Raw genomic sequence first — 19,554 nt, 5'->3', positions numbered from 1 at the left:
ATGATATACTCTTCTGGAAGAGAATCATACTTCAACTTGAACTCAACCTGGTATGATCCCTCGGGGTCCTGGCTGGACACCCGGCGCACACCCTTCCGCTACGGCTACAACACCTGCTCCTCGGGGTGTGACGGCGAAGGCGTTGAAGGCATGAGAGGGCACAACTACCGTCATTACGGCTACCGGCAGCCAGTCTGCTCCGAGAGATGCCATGGCTATGCTGGGGCTGATTCTTGCCACGGAGGTGGGGGCTCGAGTTGTGTCAGAAGGCCCACGTACAGCTATGGGTCATCGGGGGGATGCCAGAGCTACGGGAGGTCGGTCTGCTCTGAGAGATGCCAGGGGTCCTCAGGTGCAAGCCACGGAGGTTGTTCAAGCTGTGTCAGGAGACCCACGTACAGCTATGGGTCATCAGGGGGGTGCCAGAGCTATGGGAGGTCAGTCTGCTCCGAGACATGCCACGGATCAGGGTACCAGGGCGGAAAGCCGTGCTACAGCAAGCCAATGCAGTCTGTCGCGCAGTGCTGCCCGGTGCAGACCTGTCCCGCGCCGGTGCAGCAAGGCTGCGTGCCTGTGGCAAAACGCATCCCGAGCCAACAGCAAAAGCAGGTCTGCAAAGTGCCAGCTCGGAAGATAAAGTAGAGGACATGAGGAGTGGGGATGAATGGGGGAAACGTCTCCCTCTTGCAGCGTTGCCGTGATGGGTGACATGTCCCGTGTTGCTCATGGATCTCCACTGTTCCTGTCATTTTCCTTGTAACATGCTTTGAAGGTGTAACCCACTGTCTCTGTGAAATATTAAGTGCTATTCACCTCCTTATTTCACAGCAGACATGGAGGCAATAAAAAATTATGCTTCATAACCCCCTTGCATCAGTGTTTTCCACTTCATCCCTTTGAATTGTTTCTGTTCCTTCTTGTGGCCAAAGCTGGTGTTTGCAGTATCCCCGTTCACCCTCACATCGAGGTTCCTGGTTGATTCAACCTGGCGCCTTTTTATTTCTACTCCAGACAATTTCCTTGTTGAGAAGTAGCTAACAGTTTTCATCATGGATTCTTTATGCAACCCAGCAATTAAATACTAATATACTAATGCTAATGTAAAAAACCCACACGTTTCATCAGAGAGTTAAAAATGAGAGGGTCTGCTTGGCACATCATTTCATTCACTGATGAAGCAACAGGTACAGTTGCATCATAAGCCTCCAAAAAAATCCCTGGGAAAAAACTCAGGGAGTGGATTCAGGAATGGGAATGGCATGGCTAGTGCAGAGCAAGAGGGGATGACAAAGCTGGTGGAAGAGAAATGCTCTGGTCCATGGTCCACTAGACCTTCAGAGATCTCAAGTGTGACAGATCTTGTCTCTCCCCAAGGGAGGCAGCTCCTGCAGGACCTACGTGTCTTCAGCAGCTGATACTCCGGGATGCTCGGTGCCATTCTGACAGCTGAGAGATGTTGGGAAAGAGCAGGGAGGAGTGAGACCTCTCAGAGCTGAAGACATTGACTCAGGGAGAAATGGGGATTTTCTGGCCAGGAATACATGTCAAATGAAGGTTAGAAACGGGTTTGTAGACATCGGGGGGCACTTGGCTGGACCCGCTCTCTCTAATGGGGCAAAAGGCCCCAAACTCCTTGTAAGATACGGCCTGGTAGGGTTAGAAGAGGAATCACCTGGGAGGGTTGTTGCAGCGAAGCAGGGATCTGGAGTCAGTGACTCACAGCATCATGTCCCAGGTGGCTCCTCACACCTCACCCAGACCAGGCAAGAGCCTCCATCGTCTCCCTCTCCCGGTGTCCTGCCTGGCCCAGCCTGCAGGATGTGACACATCGCAGAATCAGCCAATTCACAACATTAACGGTGGAGATTTCTCCCGCAGCACGGTCTGGATAAGGAAAAGAAGTAAAAACAGACACAGGGTGCACCTTCCTGGGATGGAGGTTTCTGAGGTGGACACACAGGTGCTGCCAACGTGCTCTGCCCTGACGCTGCAGCAAGCCTTCCTTGCCAAGCTCTTCCTCGCGCATGTGCAGAGGCTGATGCCAACGTGCACGGCAGAGCACACAGTCCCCATGCCAAGCACAGCTCGGTGGAGTGGCCCAGCCCTGGGGAAGCTCAAATGTCCACCCCACGGTGGGACTGCAATGGCTCAGCTGCTCCCGTGCATGCAACACTGCTTGCGCAAGTCCCAGGGACCTCTGTGGAAAGAAAAGTGCCAGCAAAACTATTGCAGCGAAGAATGGGGGGGTAGCACAGGCATCCAAATCCACTTTCAAACCCCTTCTGGAGCTTGCTGGGCTGTGGAAGAGAGGGCTGGAGGAGACCTCAGGAGGGCAGCTCCTGCTTCACCACCCCAGGGCAGGAGTCGTTCTGCTTAAGTTATTTTGACATGGATCTGTCTAACCTCTAATGAGAGGGAAACAAAAGAGAGACCTTCTTTGTGTTTAAATCACCTCTCAGGGATTTGGAGGTTTGAACTTGTACCTGGGGTGTCTCCCAGATCTTTATAAGATCTTGGGTTTATTCTGTGCTTCATTTTTCTTCTTTGTAAATAGAAAACCAGTAACTGACATATGGAAGAATCATGATCATATATAAGCCCCCGAGAAACCACAACTCAAACTGGGGAACAAACCATCTCCTGAGACTTGTATTAGGACAACTGCGAAGGCGATTCCTTCCATAAAACCAACAAATTATACAAAGAAAAAAACTGCCATCCACTCAGAATAAGATCAAGGGGTGCAGGGAAGCCTCTCCCAAAGACCAGGAGCTTTGCAGGAGATATGTGGGACTCAGAGATGGTCAATATGGTCCTGTCTTGTACATGGGCCCAGGTCTCTGATGTGCATGAGCATCGTCCCCATCAGGCCGTGCTCAGGTGGATGTCTCTATCGCCGAGAGAAATGATAAACAGGTTTGTCACCATTCACGTGATCTGGGGTATAATTAGTGAATCGTGAATAATAGTTTCACAAGAATTTTCATTCTTCTGATGTTTGTGAAATATCCCCAGACACATTCTGATTTCCTCATGTATCAATTGGTTCAAGTGATTCAGCTCCACTGGTTAGCAATGAAACTCCTTTACTCTCTATTATATTTTAGTTCTTTCTGTGCTATTATTAATATTACAGTGGCCTCTAGAGTCTTGGATGAGATCAGGCCTGGTGCGCTCCGTAGCCAGAAAGACACTTTTTTCCCCAAAGTGGAACATTAATTCAATGAAGATGCAGATCCCAACACCCTCCCCAATGCCCTCGTGAGGACAGAGGCATAGAGGGAGGAAAGAGCTCAAAGAGTCACAACACTTTCCTCCCTACTTTTTTTGCCAATCAAGGTTAATAAAGGTAACCAATAACAGATTTTTGGAACAAGTATCGTGAAAATGGGACACTTTTGGAGACCTTTTGTCCTTCTGAGCCTCCTGCCTGGATGCTCTCTGTTTCCTGTGGGATTTTAAATTCCTTCTGTTTGGGTTAAAAGTCTCTTTGAGAAAAGAAAGGACTGACCTGAAATATTGCAACACTCCTTTTAGTGCTTCTTTGCTGTTTTGCTCAGAAATAGGTTTCTGTTTCACGCTACTCCCCGGCCATGTCCCACTGCCTGCGTTTGCCCACTCCCACCGTTCCAACCAGACATATCCAGTGGGAGTTTGCTTCAAAGCCTCGCATCGCTGCCTCCCACCTCTAAACCCCAACCCCAAACCTCGGTGACAGCTTTAGAGCCCGGAGGCGACTCGACTCCTTTTGTAACCCACCAGGGCCAAGCCCCATCACCCCAGCGGAGGCGGACGGCCAATGCTGGCCCCCGGGGCCCAGCGTAGGGTGCTCACACTCCTTGTTTTCAGGACACCCCCCACATAGACCAGCCCCGGGCTCTGTGCTCACCTTCTGCCACCCCATCATGTGCTCATACCTGCATCCTTAATTCCCTTTGTCTCCTTCACCCACTCACAACCTAGATTTTTTTCCCAAGCTGCCCAAACAAACTCATTTTTCCTACACGCCACCATGGCCTTATTTGTTCTCTTTCAAGCCCCTTTTATTTTCCTGATCCCTTTGCACCCCAGTCCACCAGCCCACCTCACTGTGCCACCTTTCCATCCACTAACATTTTTGCATTACCATCTTGGGCTCATGTCTGCTTTACATTAGGCATTAAGAAGCAGGAAAAGGCATTAGTCAACGGCAGCAAGACCATCCAGAAACCTCCCCATCCCTGCCCGTGAACCACACCAGGCGTGGTGGGCAATTAACATTTTTATGGAGTAACAAGAGGAATGGCGATCCCAAAGGCAGGATATTGATCTGCTCATAATACCATGAGTCAAAACTTCAGTGTAAAAACTTTCCAATTAGCAAAGTGTTCAGGGTGGTGAACAATCAAGTCCCTCCAGTGGGAGCTCATCTTGTTTCCGGTGGAAAAACAGTGGGTACCCTATAAAAGATCTCACACCATACTTCTTCGCATTGTCCCAGCTTCACGTCTCCTCTTGAATTCCTGCTGAAAAGGGTAAGTCCGGCTTGATCAGACTTTTGCACTTTTAATGATCAGCAGCTTTGTCCTGATCCTGAAGTCTTGACCGCTGCTCTTACACATCTTGTCTCTCTGACTGTCTCTGGTCACAGTTGCTCAGTCCTGCTGCTGAGGTTGTCTTCTCCATCCATGTCTAAATAAATAACAGAGAGCAACTAGGAAAACTTAAAACTTACCAGTTCAGATGGCTGAGGACAGGACTCTTCATGTCTAGCTCTGGACTATGTCTGGCCACCACTTCTCACTAATCACTAAGTGCTTTAACTTCTATCTTATATATTTGCTAAACATAGAAGAGAAAGGAAAGACTTGCTCAAAGGAAGATAGCACAGAGTTCTCCGCACAGGTCAGGGACTACTATGGGCAGACGTGCATTGCTAATTTTCCTCTCTACTTTAAGATCCTGGCTTATAATGAGAATTTATTCTTGATATATAATCCCATCTAACTAGACATCTATCACTGCTAGCTGACAGACATCACAGCGTCTCTTCCCTTTGCATCCACTCAAAGATGATAGTCTTTTCAGCAGGTCTGCAAAGATGTGCTCCCGCCAGGACAAAGACCAGTGCCACCGGCAAGAACGATCCTCATGCCACAGCAGTGAAGGCTGCCACAGGAGCAGCGGTGGATCTGGGTGCCATGGGAGCAGCGGTGGATCCGGATGCCACAGGAGCAGCGGTGGATCTGGGTGCCACAGGAGCAGCAGTGGATCCAGTTGCCATGGGAGCAGCGGTGGAACCGGATGCCACAGGAGCAGCGGTGGATCTGGATGCCACGGCAGCAGTGGCGGATCCTGTCACGGAAAGCCACAGGATTGCCAGCAGCAAATTTATCAAGTATCCTCAAAGATGAAGTGATCAGGACATTATCTGCACGTTACACACCTGCATGTCCTTGATCTCGTGCCGAGTTCAGCAAGCTTTTCACGTCTCCTAGCAATCTTCAAAGAAAATGTCTGCTCTCCCTCCCCTGGCAAGTCCTGTACCTCTGGTGAGCTTATCTGTGGGTGCTAAAATAAACTGTGTACATTCATGCTGGCACGTTTTTCTCTGTATCAGTCTGTGACTATATACGAGCCATTACAAGTCAGAGTTCACGAGAGTTTTGTGTTCATGATTTTTCTTTCACCTTGTATTTTGTATCACACAGTACAAGACACCCTGTGCTTGTTTGACAGCCCTGCCCAGACACAGGCAATAGTTGTAGGCATTGCCACACTCTCCCCTATGGAATCCAAAGGAAAAGAGAGAGAATAAATATTTTTAAATGCTGACATCTTAGGAGGCCATCTCAGGCTTCTGCAGTGCAGGCAGCTCTCCTCCACACCGCCTTCCCACAGAGCTGGAGACCCAAAACCCCCCACCAAGACCCCATGGGCTGCCTTGCACAAGCCCTCAGGGCTGGCTAGAGGCACAACCATGGGGCAAAAATAGTCCTGTGAGCAAAGGCACCTGTGATGGGACAGAAATGCATTTTTTTGCCCTCTGGCCCCAAGGCACCATCCTTGGGGCAGTATCTCCACATGCTTACAACAAGCCCCCAGTAAGCCTTTCTAGAAACCCTCTGCCCAGCACTTCAAGAGCCCTAGGTCAAGCCAGGGGCATTGCAAGACACTAACGTTACACAATGAACTGATAAATTTCTTCTGGGCTTGTAATTGAAATGAATTATGTAATTTATGGGTCTGGTATTGCCATTCATGAAATCAGTGTTGCCCTGATAAGATTATTCTTGAGTGTGTCACAATGATCAGAAATATCTGGCATTGTTGAAAAGGGTGCAGACAGCAGGTGACTCCCTGAACAGGCTGCCTGCTTTCAGTGTAGGAATCATTTGAAAAAGCTGGTTGTGTGAGTCTGGCATTTGCCTTAAGCCCCCCCCCCCCATTGCAAACCCCATTTTCAAGGCATGTTAAGGAGGAGAGCCACAAAATCTAGAGGTGTCCAGGACTGCTGGCTGGGTGCTGCTGATCTTTAACAAACTCAGAACAATTCAAGCATGAGGAACTGAATACAGCAAAATGTTGAGAGCCAAAAATCACTTTGAGTCTGTTTTCACAGAGAGTATTTACCATATGCCGTCTGATGCCAGCACAAAACACAATTAAACAGATCCAACCTGAGTACAGTTTGCCCTGACACTGTTCTAGTTCATAATAACGATTAAGCAATACAAAAGAAGCATTTAGGTTGCGTACCTCATTCATTAACCTTGTCCTGCCCACCCGCCTTTCCAAAAATCCTCCGTGTTTTGGTAACAGCAAATGTGTCAGATGTTTTTCAGGTCGTGGGAACCACTCAGGACTTGCAGGGCCTTAATGAAGGCTCAGACACCTGCGTTCAAAGCTGGAGCTCACGAGAGGCTGGAGAGGCACCTCGGTGCCTGGCAGCTTGTTTAGTTTTCCAGCCTGAAGGATGTCAGGTCTCTCAAACAGCATCAGCAAAGGCAGGATGGGTCTAAGTCTCCATCTCACTGTGGCCAGCGCCTGGGAATAACATAAAAATTTAATCAGCATGGAGAAAGAAAAATAAAAACCAGGAAAGGTGGACCAAAAATACCAAATGTTTGAGCATCTTTGTGGGCAAGTAAAATATTTTTCAGCCAGTGTTTTCCAAGCACTTTTGCACTGACAAAATCATAGCAGTTGCCTATTTTACCTATCAATACTGATTTTAGTCTTTTATTTGCTGCTTGCTGAAGTACTGAAATGTCTTCCACAAGTAGTGGCAGAAAAGTGCAAAATAAGATCCGTGGTTCTAAGCACTTCCTACCCCACACAGCAAAAGTACAGGGAGTACCTGAAATTATTGCTGGTGATCAGTTCTCACTGCAAATGTGGTACCTGGCCTAGCCTGAAGGCTCGTGTGGGTCTGTGCATCCATCCAAACAACACTCAGATTTGTTGGCCAATTACAAGCTAATTGGGGAGCAAGGAAAAGTGCTCTAAAAACGATGTTCCTCCAAGTTTGAAGAAAGTCCCTGGAGTCTGCCAGCTCCCTGCAACGTGGCAGCCACCCCAGGCCACCTTGCATCACCAAAGGCAGCACCCACGGGAGCCCTCCTCTTCCACGTGGCAGCACCGAAGCCACTCACAACCTGGGAAAAAACCACCTGCCACTCTGGAATTACTCATGCGCTGAAAGTTAACCACATAATTATTTACCTCGCTAATCCTGGATCACTACCTAGCGCAGGTCTTCCCCCTTCCAAAAATAAGAATCTTAACTGCTTTTAGTCCTTCTCATAACAACAGGAAACTTTTGACCAACAAGAAAGTTTTACAGGGGCTGTCTTTTCTCTCACTTCTCGGCTCCACAATATTTCAGCTGGTTTTAAGAGCAATGAGCCAACAGTGGTACCAGTGAAATTGCTGCTAAGGAAGGGTTGTCTACCATGCCAAAGGCATTATTGGTACTTAGAGGCAAATCTCTGGGTTTATGGGCATTTGCAGGACTAGAGCACCTCAAGGTATTTTAAAAGGATGGTGTGATATAAGTATATGACATAATTCCCCCCCTAAATGCAAAGCACTCCCCAGCTGTGACCAACACCAAAAACAAACTGGCAAAGCTGTGGAAACCGGGGCCACCCACACTATTCCCCCATTGGAGCTAAGCCCAGGTAGAGCTGGCAATTAAATATTTCTGCAGCACAGGAAAGACGACCGATAACAAAAGGTGATACCCGGCGTGGATGGGTTGAGTCACACAAGCAACCTGAAGAGTGGGGAGGCAAAAAAAAAACCAACCCATCGACAAATTAAATGAACAAGCAGACCTCTGCGACAGGGAGGTGCTTCGTTTCCAGATGGGGTGTGCAGAGAGGGTATAAAAGCACTCCTGTCCCAGAAAGCCTCATTCCCTCCTTGCCCCTTGGCTGCACGAGCATCTCAGGTAAGAGCAGCGATGCTGCACAACTCTGGGGCTCAGCACAGCGTTCAGAACTCTCTGGGAGGTGGATGGGTTTGGAGAGGACTGAGCCCCACACCTTGTACTGGGCTGGGGTTTGCTCTGCGGGTGCTTGTGAGCAGGGAAGTGGGGTGAGGAGGTAGCGCAGCGGATGCTGAAAGAGCAGAGATTTGGACTTGAAGGGAGGCTCTGGGGTGTTGCTCTTCTCTCTCTGGGAGCAAGATGGCTCTGCTTTGGAAAGCCAGCCATGGTCAACCTGCCCAGCTGCTCTGGATGCTCCCAGCACCTCTGGTTATGGCTTTGGTGGGACAATCTCATGGGTTGTATCAAAAGCTGGTGCAAGGTTTAAAGATGATCATAGGATCCGGCTAAGACTGGATAAATTCAGATTCCTCTTCCCTGGGAGAGCAGAAGCAAGAAGGGGAAGCTCCTGACAGTTCCTCTCTCCCCACAGGTCACCCCAAAAACACGACGATGTGCTCCCGCCAGGACAGGGACCAGTGCCACAGCCAGGAGCGCTATACCCGCCATACTGGCTGTCACAGCTCCGGCGGTGGTGGTGGCTGTCACAGCTCCGGTGGTGGCGGTGGCGGCTGTCACAGCTCCGGTGGTGGCGGTGGTGGCTGTCACAGCTCCGGCGGCAGCGGTGGCGGCTGTCACAGCTCCGGTGGCAGCGGTGGTGGCTGCCACAGCTCCGGCGGTGGTGGATGTCACGGGAAGCCACAGGTCCAGTGCCAGCAGCCGCAGCAGCAGCAGCAGCAGCAGCAGGTCCACCAGCTGCCCTCGCAGAAGCTGAAGTGATGGGGTGTCCCACATGCCCGGCTCCAGCAGCAAAGGCCACGCATGGACCAGCTCCATCCTGCCTCCCCAAAGCTTTGCAAGCCCCGGGGCTGCCCGGCTGCACACCCTCTCCTCTGCCCTCTGGGACCATCGCTCCCTGGGGAAGGGGCATCACTTGGGGTTCCCTGCTGCCTCCTCCTGACGCACCAGGCTGTGCTTTGGCCCCATGCGGTGCTCATTAGATAATAAAGCATTACGTTCCTGAGACCTCTCTTGTGTTGGTGTTTCCTTAAACATCTCATTCTTGTTCTATATGCACGCTGTAGGGACACAGATGGGTGGAGAGGAATATAGAGTCTATACAGTTACTAGCAGGTCATATATCTTAACCAGGGGAAGTTACCCCAAGAAAGCACCCAGCCCTTCAACACATGTGCACAGGGGGACCATTTAGTGTTGTATTTAAGGGAGAATATTGCAGTGTAAAACAGTGAAATTGAATGCAGTGAAGTCTTTAATTCCTGTCTTTTCTGAAGCTTGTCGTGCACGAGCCAACAGCAGATGAACTCAGCAAATATCTGCCTCCCCGAGCCGGACTAAGGGATGCAAAGAGTCAAGGGAAGAGCTGGCACAGAGAGAAGCCAAATCCATCTCCCTGCACAGGCAGGACCTGGCAGAGGTGCTGCTGGAAAGGCAGGGAGGAGACCAGGGATGGGGTTTTGCAGCTGGGAGCAGCCTGGCCCGGAGTGTTACAACCCTGTGCAAAGGCTGAGGGAGGGGAGCTGGGTGGTGCAACCACGTCCTGCTGCCAACCCCACGCATCCCAAGAAAACCCTAGAAGTGATTACTAGTCATATGTGTTGAGGTTCATTTCCTTTGCCTCTTAGGTTTTTGACTGTTTAAAGATTTTTTTTTTCCTGCAACCACAATAAAAAAGGACAGAGGCGTCTCTGCTTCCGTTTTGATGTGGTCTCTGCTTTTAACTGAAAGCTGAACTAATAACATCTGAGAGGCCGGGGACTGCAGGAAAAACACCAGCCCTTACGAAACTTGGGACAGAGTTGGTTACACTGAAAATACTCCTATGTCCTTTCTCATTGAATGAATGAGATCATCACCTGAAAAGCAAATCAGCATTAAACTCTCCTGTGCAGAACATCACCTCTGACCTGGGCAAGACACAACTGCTACTAATATCCTCCAGAAAAGGCAAAACCAGATTGCACAAGACTCATGCACAGAAATGCATTTGTCCTCGAGACTTTAGTCACTGGTTATTATTTTGGGTGGTAGGAGGGGTGCACATGGCAATAGCAAGAAGCCCTGTGGACGTTGTGCTCAGCCTGCGCAGGAATCGGTCCCTTCTGTGCATGCACACACTTGCTCCAACAGCCACGTGGATTTTGCCTGCAGCACACACAGCAATGAGTGGGTGTCTACCCAGTTCCTCTGCTAATTACAAGTGCAGCCACCAGTTTCTATATGAAGTTTTATGACATCAGTGGCAGTCAGCACAGTAAATGCCGGCCGCATTGCGTGCTGGGTGAGCCACGGGTCTGCAAGGCCAGAGGAGAGCTTTGCAATCCTCCCCACCACTGACCCCTTGGATAAGACAGACGGCCACTGCCACCAGCTGGGAGGCTCGTGATGGGCAGTTCCAGTAGCCAAAATGTCAGATGTGAGCAGCGTGACCCACTCGTGCCCTGGGGACACCTGAACCCGGGGGGGAGGTTTTATCCCATTGTCACATCCCCCTCTGCTCAAGCTGGGCCACATGCAGGACACAGGGAACCCAGGGCCAGCTCAACCCCTTGCCAGCAGGACTTTGTCTGAAGGCAGACGAGCTACCCAACAGCTTCCAGGAGAAGCAGGAAGGAGCTAATTTTCAGTGTCACCAGTGGTGCCGACCCTAACGAAATAGCACTAGTTGACATGTGTCTTGGGAAAGACATTGTTTTTCAGCTCAGTCCAAGCCCCGGTGCTATCCCCTCCTCCCTCAGAGAGCTGCCAGAGCATTTATCTTTGGCAACAAGGTGGATCTTCATGTCTGTGTGGCTCCCAACGTTATCTTCGATGTCTCAGACTTTGTCTTGCCTTTATCCCATAAATAAGGAGCTGTGGTCTCTAGAGGTCAATGTACTCTGTGGTGTGATGAAGTGCTGGGCAGCACAGGGCTGTGCAGAAGGACCATCTCTGAAGCTCCGGCTTTGCTTCAGAAGACAGACCAATGAAGCCAGCAGCACCAGATGTGTCTTTTAACTCCTCAGTCTTCATTTCTTGATCTTTGTCATTAAGATGATGAAAATAGCTACTCTTGTCAACGAAGCAGTCAGGGACCTTGCTCAGATGTATGTGAACATAGCAGGACCTTCAAAGATCTTGGTGGTCCCCAAGACTCTCTCCTGGCTGCTCAGGTGCCTTTTGGGGGAAATTCACACCCTTTAGGTCAAGGAGAGAAGCTATGACACCCCTGCCGAAGACCTGGGACCCTTCTCTAGAGGAAGCCCAGGAGGAATTTGTCCTTGTTCTGCTGACTGTCCCCATGGCCGTGGCAGCTCTTTTGAATGAGGCATCTAAGGGAGAAGAGAGAACAATTTTCCACTCCTTTTTACCTGGATTATTTCTGACTTTATCTGGTGCCGGCTCAATAGCAGGGATTAGAGTCTGAGAGCAGAGCCTCATGGGATGGGGTTATAATTATGCCTGGACTTAATTTAACAAACCAAACCCCAAACAGATGAGCCTTTGGAAACCCAGGCACCACGGGTTTCCCTATTAAGGGCAGGTGAGGCTGGCAATTAGACGTGGCACAGGAAACCGATAAAAAGGAATGATATCCATCATGGATGAGTCAGGCAAGAGATGTAAACAGAGGGCGGTTTGATGGGGATTGGGTATTAAATTAATAGATCACTATGACAGGGAGCTGTCTCATTTCCGGGAAAGGGATCCGAGATCTCTATAAAACTGCTCCTGTCCTGGAGATCTTCATTCCCTCCTCTTGCTTTCCTCTCAAGCTCAGGTAAGTCCGGCAGCATGGATGGATATTCCTTCTCTGGGGACTTGTTTTCCAGCAAGGGATGCAGAGCACGGGTTTAACGCAAACCCTGGTGCTGGGGTGGGGGGATGCTCGCAGCGTGGGGGGATGCTCACAGGGTGGGGGGATGCATGGAGGGACAAGAGGACCTGTCTTGTGACTAGGCCACGCTGCTCTGCTACTGCTAGCCGATGAAATCCTCCATCGGTGGACGCAGGGCACTGCTCCAGACCTGGGGGTTCTCCCTGGATCCTGCACAGCAGTTCTGGGGATGGGATTGCAAATGGAGCAGGCACAGGGACCCCAAGATCAGGGCGCTGGGGCAATTGGGGCGGTGGGACATGCTGCACCCCCTGACAGCTCCTCTCTCCCCACAGGTCACCCCAAAAACACGACGATGTGCTCCCGCCAGGACAGGGACCAGTGCCACAGCCAGGAGCGCTATACCCGCCATACTGGCTGTCACAGCTCTGGCGGTGGTGGTGGCTGTCACAGCTCCGGTGGTGGCGGTGGCGGCTGTCACAGCTCCGGTGGTGGTGGCGGCTGCCACAGCTCCGGTGGTGGCGGTGGCGGCTGTCACAGCTCCGGTGGCAGCGGTGGTGGCTGCCACAGCTCCGGCGGTGGTGGATGTCACGGGAAGCCACAGGTCCAGTGCCAGCAGCCACAGCAGCAGCAGCAGCAGCAGGTCCACCAGCTGCCCTCGCAGAAGCTGAAGTGATGGGGTGTCCCACATGCCCGGCTCCAGCAGCAAAGGCCACGCATGGACCAGCTCCATCCTGCCTCCCCAAAGCTTTGCAAGCCCCGGGGCTGCCCGGCTGCACACCCTCTCCTCTGCCCTCTGGGACCATCGCTCCCTGGGGAAGGGGCATCACTTGGGGTTCCCTGCTGCCTCCTCCTGACGCACCAGGCTGTGCTTTGGCCCCATGAGGTGCCCATAAGACAATAAAGCATTACATTCCTGAGACCTCTCTTGTGTTGACGCTTCCTTAAACTCCTAATCCTTATTTTCCATGCGTGCTATAGGGACGCAGCTGGGTTTCTGAACCCTCATGATGCTCCAGTCACTGGCCACAGTCAGTGTGGATCATTCCTGGGTGCCCACCAGCTCCAGTCTCCTCTGTCAGCCAGGACCGACAGGTCCCAGGTGATGGGGAAAACCCAAAAACATCTCCCCATCCCACAGCGTGGCCTGTCTGGGCCCTACACCCAGGTGTGCTGCTGGTTGTGGGTATCACTGGTGCCCCCAGACCCCCAAAACTTTGCATTCCTGCCCCATCCCCTTGGGGCTTCCCCACCACAACAACTTTTTTACACAGCTTTGAGCAACCTCCTACGCGGAGAGATTGCTGGTGATCACCGGGTGGTTCACAAAAATCAAGCAGGCATCATGTTGTACAGTTTTTATTGCTTTTTTATGGTCTTACAACCATTTATGTAAGAAGGAGAAAAATAAGCCCCCCCCCCAAAATTCTGTTTGGATATTTACAGTGCAGAAACATCACAGTTAAGACGGCTGATGTATGAACCCCTTCAGACAGGCACCAGCTGAAGGACTGGATCCTGCACTCATTAGCTTGAGAGGAATAAACTACAGTATACTACGTGTAGTAAAGTGGTCGTAAAGTGAAACCTTGTCAGAAGCTACATATCTTCCCTGACTTGCCTAAAACCTGCAAATGGGGATATAAATATTACAGACCTGATAACTATCTGCAATAATTTTTTCCAGTGAAACTCAGGGTTTCTACCATCCCCTCCTTGCTATTAAAACAGCCTTGTTTTATTGGGTTATATACCAGGAGCAATGATAGAACTGAGCATGGCCAAGGAAAGCAGTCCTGCTTCCTCATCCTCTGGCCTTCTACATTGTTGGTAGTATTTCTTTGCACAGCTCTGTGCAGGTTGATTACGCAAAGACATAGGAAAAAGCTTTCCATAAAATAAAAAAAATGAGGGCTGGGCTTCCCTTTTTTTAATGGAAAAGAAACCCAGCATGCTGCCCCAGCTGCGTTTATTAGACTGAAACATCCTCCTAAGTGCTGGTGCATTTTTGCCCCCCCCCCCCCAAAACCCATGGGAATTTCGCTGTTGACTTCAAATGAGCTGGAGATTAACTCCCAACCACAGACCTTTAATTTTCCCTGAAGAATTGCCACTCTATTCATTATTGCTCTACAGCCTGAGTCAACTAATTGCATGGTTCATTTCAGTCCTATTGACTGGTGATTTTTCACTTTCTACCCATTACAAGCAAAAGGAGCTCATGGAGGAAGGGGGTGATATGTCAGCCGTTGCTCTGCCATTGTGTTTATGAGAAGAAAACAGCAAACCTGCCCCCACCCACCACCCCCTTCTCCAGCCTTCAAAGATGCATTTGCAAAGCACCCCAAAGAGACACCCGTGGAGCATCGGGACAAAACAAGAGACCCAGGGTTATTTTTGCCTCATGGAGGTAATACATGGAGCAGGGCACGGTCTTCACATCTCCCCTGCCACGGGTGCGAGGACAAACGTTGCCTGCACCGGAGGAACAGAGAGAGCCCGAAAGGTGATCATACTGTGCCCACACGTTGCTGGTGCCTCTGTCCTTCGCCCATGGGGCAATTCAGGGATCCTACAGGAAAGGGAAGAAAACCCATGGGGGAGTTCACCCACGACCACCCCAAAGCCCTGCTGAGGCTGGCATCCCTTCCCGCCAGCCCCCGTTTCTCCACCACCCACCCTGCAATATTTCTGCTTTGCACTAAGCTTGTGCCCGATAATCTTGTGCAATTTTATTGGAGTTATTAGAGCTGATTAAATACTCTCTGGGTCCCCGTGGAGCTGGAGCTCAGCTTCTGGCTCCATCCCATCCTCCCCGATAGATTGGGCTTGCTGGGACAACCGCAAGGGTTTATCAGGCAGACCTGGGGAGCCATGCACCACGTCGGGGTGACACCAGTCCCAAGAAAGGATCTGTCCCTGCCTAACGAGGCAATGCAAATGCTGCCCGGGAGGTTCACCTGCTTGCTGCACTCCCTGAGCTCTCCCTTACCTCCTCGTCTCTGTGCCCCAGGACCAGCGGCAGCCACCCTTCAGTACACACAGGGTTTGGCAGAGCCCCTCTCCTTCTTGTTCATGGGCTCGGTGTCCGAATCCGGCAGGCTGGTGATGTATCTGTACTTGCTGGTGGACGACCTCTGGGAGGACAGGAGCCCATCAGACCTTCCCAAAGGGGCAAGGTGGTGAAGTGAGGGCTGGGCCCCCTTATTATAAGGACAATGCAACACAAAGGATAGTCCCAGCAGGCAGTGGAGGCTGCACAGGGTCCAATGCTAAGGTTTCATAGTGTGGTATCACACTTGGATTTGACCAGGGAGGAAATGGAGGCACAGTGGCACCAAGGACCCTTTCGTCACCCTCAACCTCCCCTTCCCTGCAGGAAAATGGGGACAGTGGGACAGGAGGGGTGCACAGGACCTTTGCTGCCTTGCAATACAAACCCAAGGAAATAGCCCACGATGCTCAACCCCAGGAAAATCAAAGATCAGAGAGATCCAGTTCCAACCCTGGATGTGGGGTGGGTGTTGCAAGACCCTTCATCACCCCTGACCACCCCTAAATATCACCCCAGCACCTTTCCCATCCATCTTCGCACCCTCGAGTCCATACAGTTACCTTGACAGGAGCAAACTCCTGCTGGATCAGCTTCTTGAACTCACTTCTGCTGAACGACTCAGATTTCTTCCCCTTCCTGGCATTGCCCTGGTAACTCTCCATCATGTCAGTGATGGCTTTAATGAGCTTAGACATGTCTCCAGTCCTGGAGAGGAGCAAAACACAGCAAGGTGGCAGGGGCAGCTCTGCCCTCAGGAAAACCCCCACGTTCCCTTCCAGTACCTCAAAACATATTCAGTTCAGTTTCAGCCTTTCTAAATTTCTTTGCCAGAGGTAAAAAGAAACCTCCCTTTGCTGGATGCTGAGAGCTGGACTGCTCACCACCCTGACTACTTTCACCTTAATTCACTTCATTTCTCCACTTTCCCACTCCCTGCTTAAATTAAAAGGACGAAGCTCCCTGTAGCAATCTCAGACACTTGTCGGGTTGAATGAATCAGCTCTTGCAGCTGAGGAAGGTGCCGTGTCTACACACCCGCCGCGCTCGGGGCTGGGTAGAGGGAGTCCGGGCAGCTAATCCTGTGCTTGTGTCTTTAGTCCCTGCTGCCCTGAGCCCTGCTGGGAAGGACTGGTTGCAAAATGACCCTGAGAACATAAAAGCTCATTTCAAGTACAAAAAGAAACGGCGGAGACTCACCCTGCTCACCTGCATCAACCAGCCGACGGGCGCAGATCGGACTGGTGGGAGCAGCTCTGTGCAAGCTCCTTGCAGGCTGCTGAGGAGTGGGTGGAGGGTGAGGATTTCTTCCGGTCAGTCCTGTTCTCTGGCTGCCTCTCCGCGTTGCTGCACTTCCCAGGGAGCCTCCCTCATTATCCTTCCCTTGGGAGGATGTTTACCAGCACACCTGGGAAAGGTGTATGTAGGTCAGCGTGCAGCTCTGCTCTCCGCAGGCGGTGCTCAGGGACTCGAGCGAGGAGCACAGAGTTTTGCACAGGGCTTTGTACAGGAGACATCTCCTCGGATTAAAAAAATATATATATATATAACCAGAGGGTCTCTTCAAATATAAAGGTTTGCATTTAGCTTCCTCCAAAAGGGTTTTTTTTCCCTTTACAGCCAAGGTGATTTGTGAGTTCGTGGAGCTTTGCAATGTTGAAGCTTAACTTCCTGCAGAAAAGGTGACTTTAATTTTTGAGGCTGTCCCACAGGTCTCGTGTGGGCTGTCACTGGGCACAGACTGCGTTCACATTTGCCCAGCTCGGACCACAGCAGCAGAGCTGTGGTTTCTTCTGTAAGAAAGGGGAAAGAGCACTGAGCTGCTTTTCAAACAGGGCCGCCTACTCCCAGGAGTGACGGCAGCGTGGGGATGCCTGGTGACACCAGCCCCGGGTGGCCGTGGCCAACGGGGTTATGAGCTCCCTCATGTGGGAGAGTCACTTACTACACATCTCAGTGGGACAGGGACAGCCACCGCTCAGCCCAGCAGCGTGGCCTTGGTGCCAGGCTGTATTTCAACTGCGATGGAGCAAACAAAGCTGCGCACGGGGCCAGGCTGCATTTTGATGCCGATGGAGCAAACGAAGCCGTGCACAGGGCCGGGCTGCATTTCAGCCCCAATGGAGCACATCAAGCCCTCCATGGGGCCAGGCTGCCCCAGGGCTCCTGGCAGAAGAACCAGGACAGGGGCTGTGGGGCTGCCGCAGCGAGGCAGCCAAGGCAGGCTGCCTGGCTCTTGGCCGATTCTCTGTGTGGTCTCAGAGAAGTCAATGACCCCAGGTTTGCTCATCTGGAAAGGGGGTGTAACAAGCCCTCCCTGCTATGAAGGGTGTGCCAGCTATCATTAAGGGCTCAGGCATCGTCCCAAGATTGCCAGATACGGTACGAAGCCAGATGAGATCATGCTCTGCATCAGCCTTCCCAGGCGGCGTTTGCAGGGCCGGGTTCCCAGCAGCGTGTTTGGGAGAGGAGGGGTTGCTGGAGCCAACCTGTGCCTCCCACGTACCACTGCTGACACCGCCAGCGCGGCACAAGACATCTCTGCAATTAAGTGGGTTGTAAATGAGATGCAGACCATGGTCTAGAGCTAAATTTTACCCTGGCACAGTGAGGCAAGAGGCAGCAAGTCACTGCAGGTCCTCTGCAGCAAGGGCTGCCCGGCACACAGATGCTTTCAGTGGAAGCCAGGTCAGCCCAGGGGCTGCTCTCGCAGCTTATTATCCCCTGGAGCTGGAGCTTTTGGGAGAGCCCCAGCCCTGAGGGACACACTTCAGGGTTTTATTTGGGATGGCCAAGCAGCTGGGCACAGACAGCAGCACAACTTATTCTGCAACCTTTTGGGGTACAGCTTTGCCATCTTGCTTAGCACAAACCCCACAGGAAGACTGACATCCCCACGACGTCTCTCCCATGAATCAGGGCACCCGCTGCTCCTGGCCATGCCCTTGATGGAGATGCAGGCAAAGGAGTGTTTTCTCATGGGCTGGAGTCATGTCAATGGCCAAGTGCTCAGGGTTTAGGGCTTTATGTTGGCAGGTCCCTATCTCTGTACAAACACTCTTAGAATAACATCTCTCTGCCATGGGGACGGCACATGCCCAGGTGTGGGAAGGACCCCAGGACCGGGGATGCTGGGGGGTGGCCAGGCACAGCGGTGTAGAAGCCACTGCACCAGGCAGGAAGCACTTGCGGAGAAGGATGGGAGGGCAACGCATGGCAATGGCACCTACAACCACCGTACTCCTCCCTCCACCACTGCCGCCCCGATTAGCACACGTCCGCCCGGGGAATGAGGGGAATTAGGAGGAAAATTGCTCTGAATCACTCTGAGCCAGTTCCTTCCGCTGGCTACTCCCTCTGAGCCTGCTGCCACCACGGTGCCATCCCGCGGCAGCACGTCGCCATCCACAGCAGCGTCAGACTGGCTTTGCTGAGCTCTGGGCCTGGCTTTGCCCATGATGGCAGGTCGGCTCCTGGCCACAGGCCTCACCGGCACTCCAGGACCGACCAGTTTCACCCCACTGTGGCTCATCCCTATCAGCGTGTCTAGACTGATAACGAATGCGACGCGCGTGGTGCATCGAAGTCCCCAATTGCCACAGCGCTGGGCATTGCCCAACCCTTCCTGTGTCAGCCACAGGCCTGCTGACCCCAAGCGGAAGGGTCTGGGGGGGTGAAGGGGGTCTGCAGCAAGTGGAGGAGGTCAAGAGTGTGCAGAGGGGGTCCATGGTGAGCAGGGGGACTGAGCAGGATGGGTATGCTGGGGCTGGGCTGGGTCCCAGCTGGGAGGCACAGCTCAGCCACAGCTGGATCACATCCCCTTGTTGCAGAGTCGTTCATAAAACCCAGCCTTGGAGGTTTCAGCCCCTTTTATCCAGCTTGGGAGCCCTGGAAGGGGGTCAGCAGTGTGAGGAGCTGGTGGGACCACCCCAAGGCCATTTTGATGGGATAGAACAGGGTGACATAGTCCTTAGGCAAGGCCTAAGCTGGGATCCCTGGCAGGGTACAAGTGCAAGCTGACGACATTGCACCTCACCTGGGCAAAGCTCAGGGAGAGGGATGTGGGGTATAACCCCCCAGACAGGGAAAGGAGGAGGATTTAGCATTTATCTGTACCCAGCATTTACCTGCTGCTTTGAGCTGTACCCTGGAGGAACCACCATGCTTCTCCCTTCTCCTGCTCCCCGTAAGACA

General features: G+C 51.8%; 1 protein-coding gene across 1 annotated transcript; it reads left to right on the top strand.

Moving 5' to 3' along the window:
* Window positions 1–642, top strand: LOC141916743 (uncharacterized). Its single transcript, XM_074809499.1, has one exon. It carries the CDS (start codon window positions 1–3, stop codon window positions 640–642), a length of 642 nt encoding a protein of 213 aa, XP_074665600.1.
* Window positions 643–19,554: the final 18,912 nt, after the last annotated feature.

This window comes from Strix aluco, chromosome 30 (genome assembly GCF_031877795.1).
Source record: "Strix aluco isolate bStrAlu1 chromosome 30, bStrAlu1.hap1, whole genome shotgun sequence".
Taxonomy (NCBI): Eukaryota; Metazoa; Chordata; class Aves; order Strigiformes; family Strigidae; genus Strix; species Strix aluco.
Note: the sequence above shows the minus strand (reverse complement) of the source record. Positions and strands in the feature narration are given on the sequence as shown.

What these genes read in the sequence shown, in the direction of transcription:
- LOC141916743 (XM_074809499.1), top strand. Translation starts at nt 1, where the DNA reads ATGATATACTCTTCTGGAAGAGAATCATACTTCAACTTGAACTCAACC.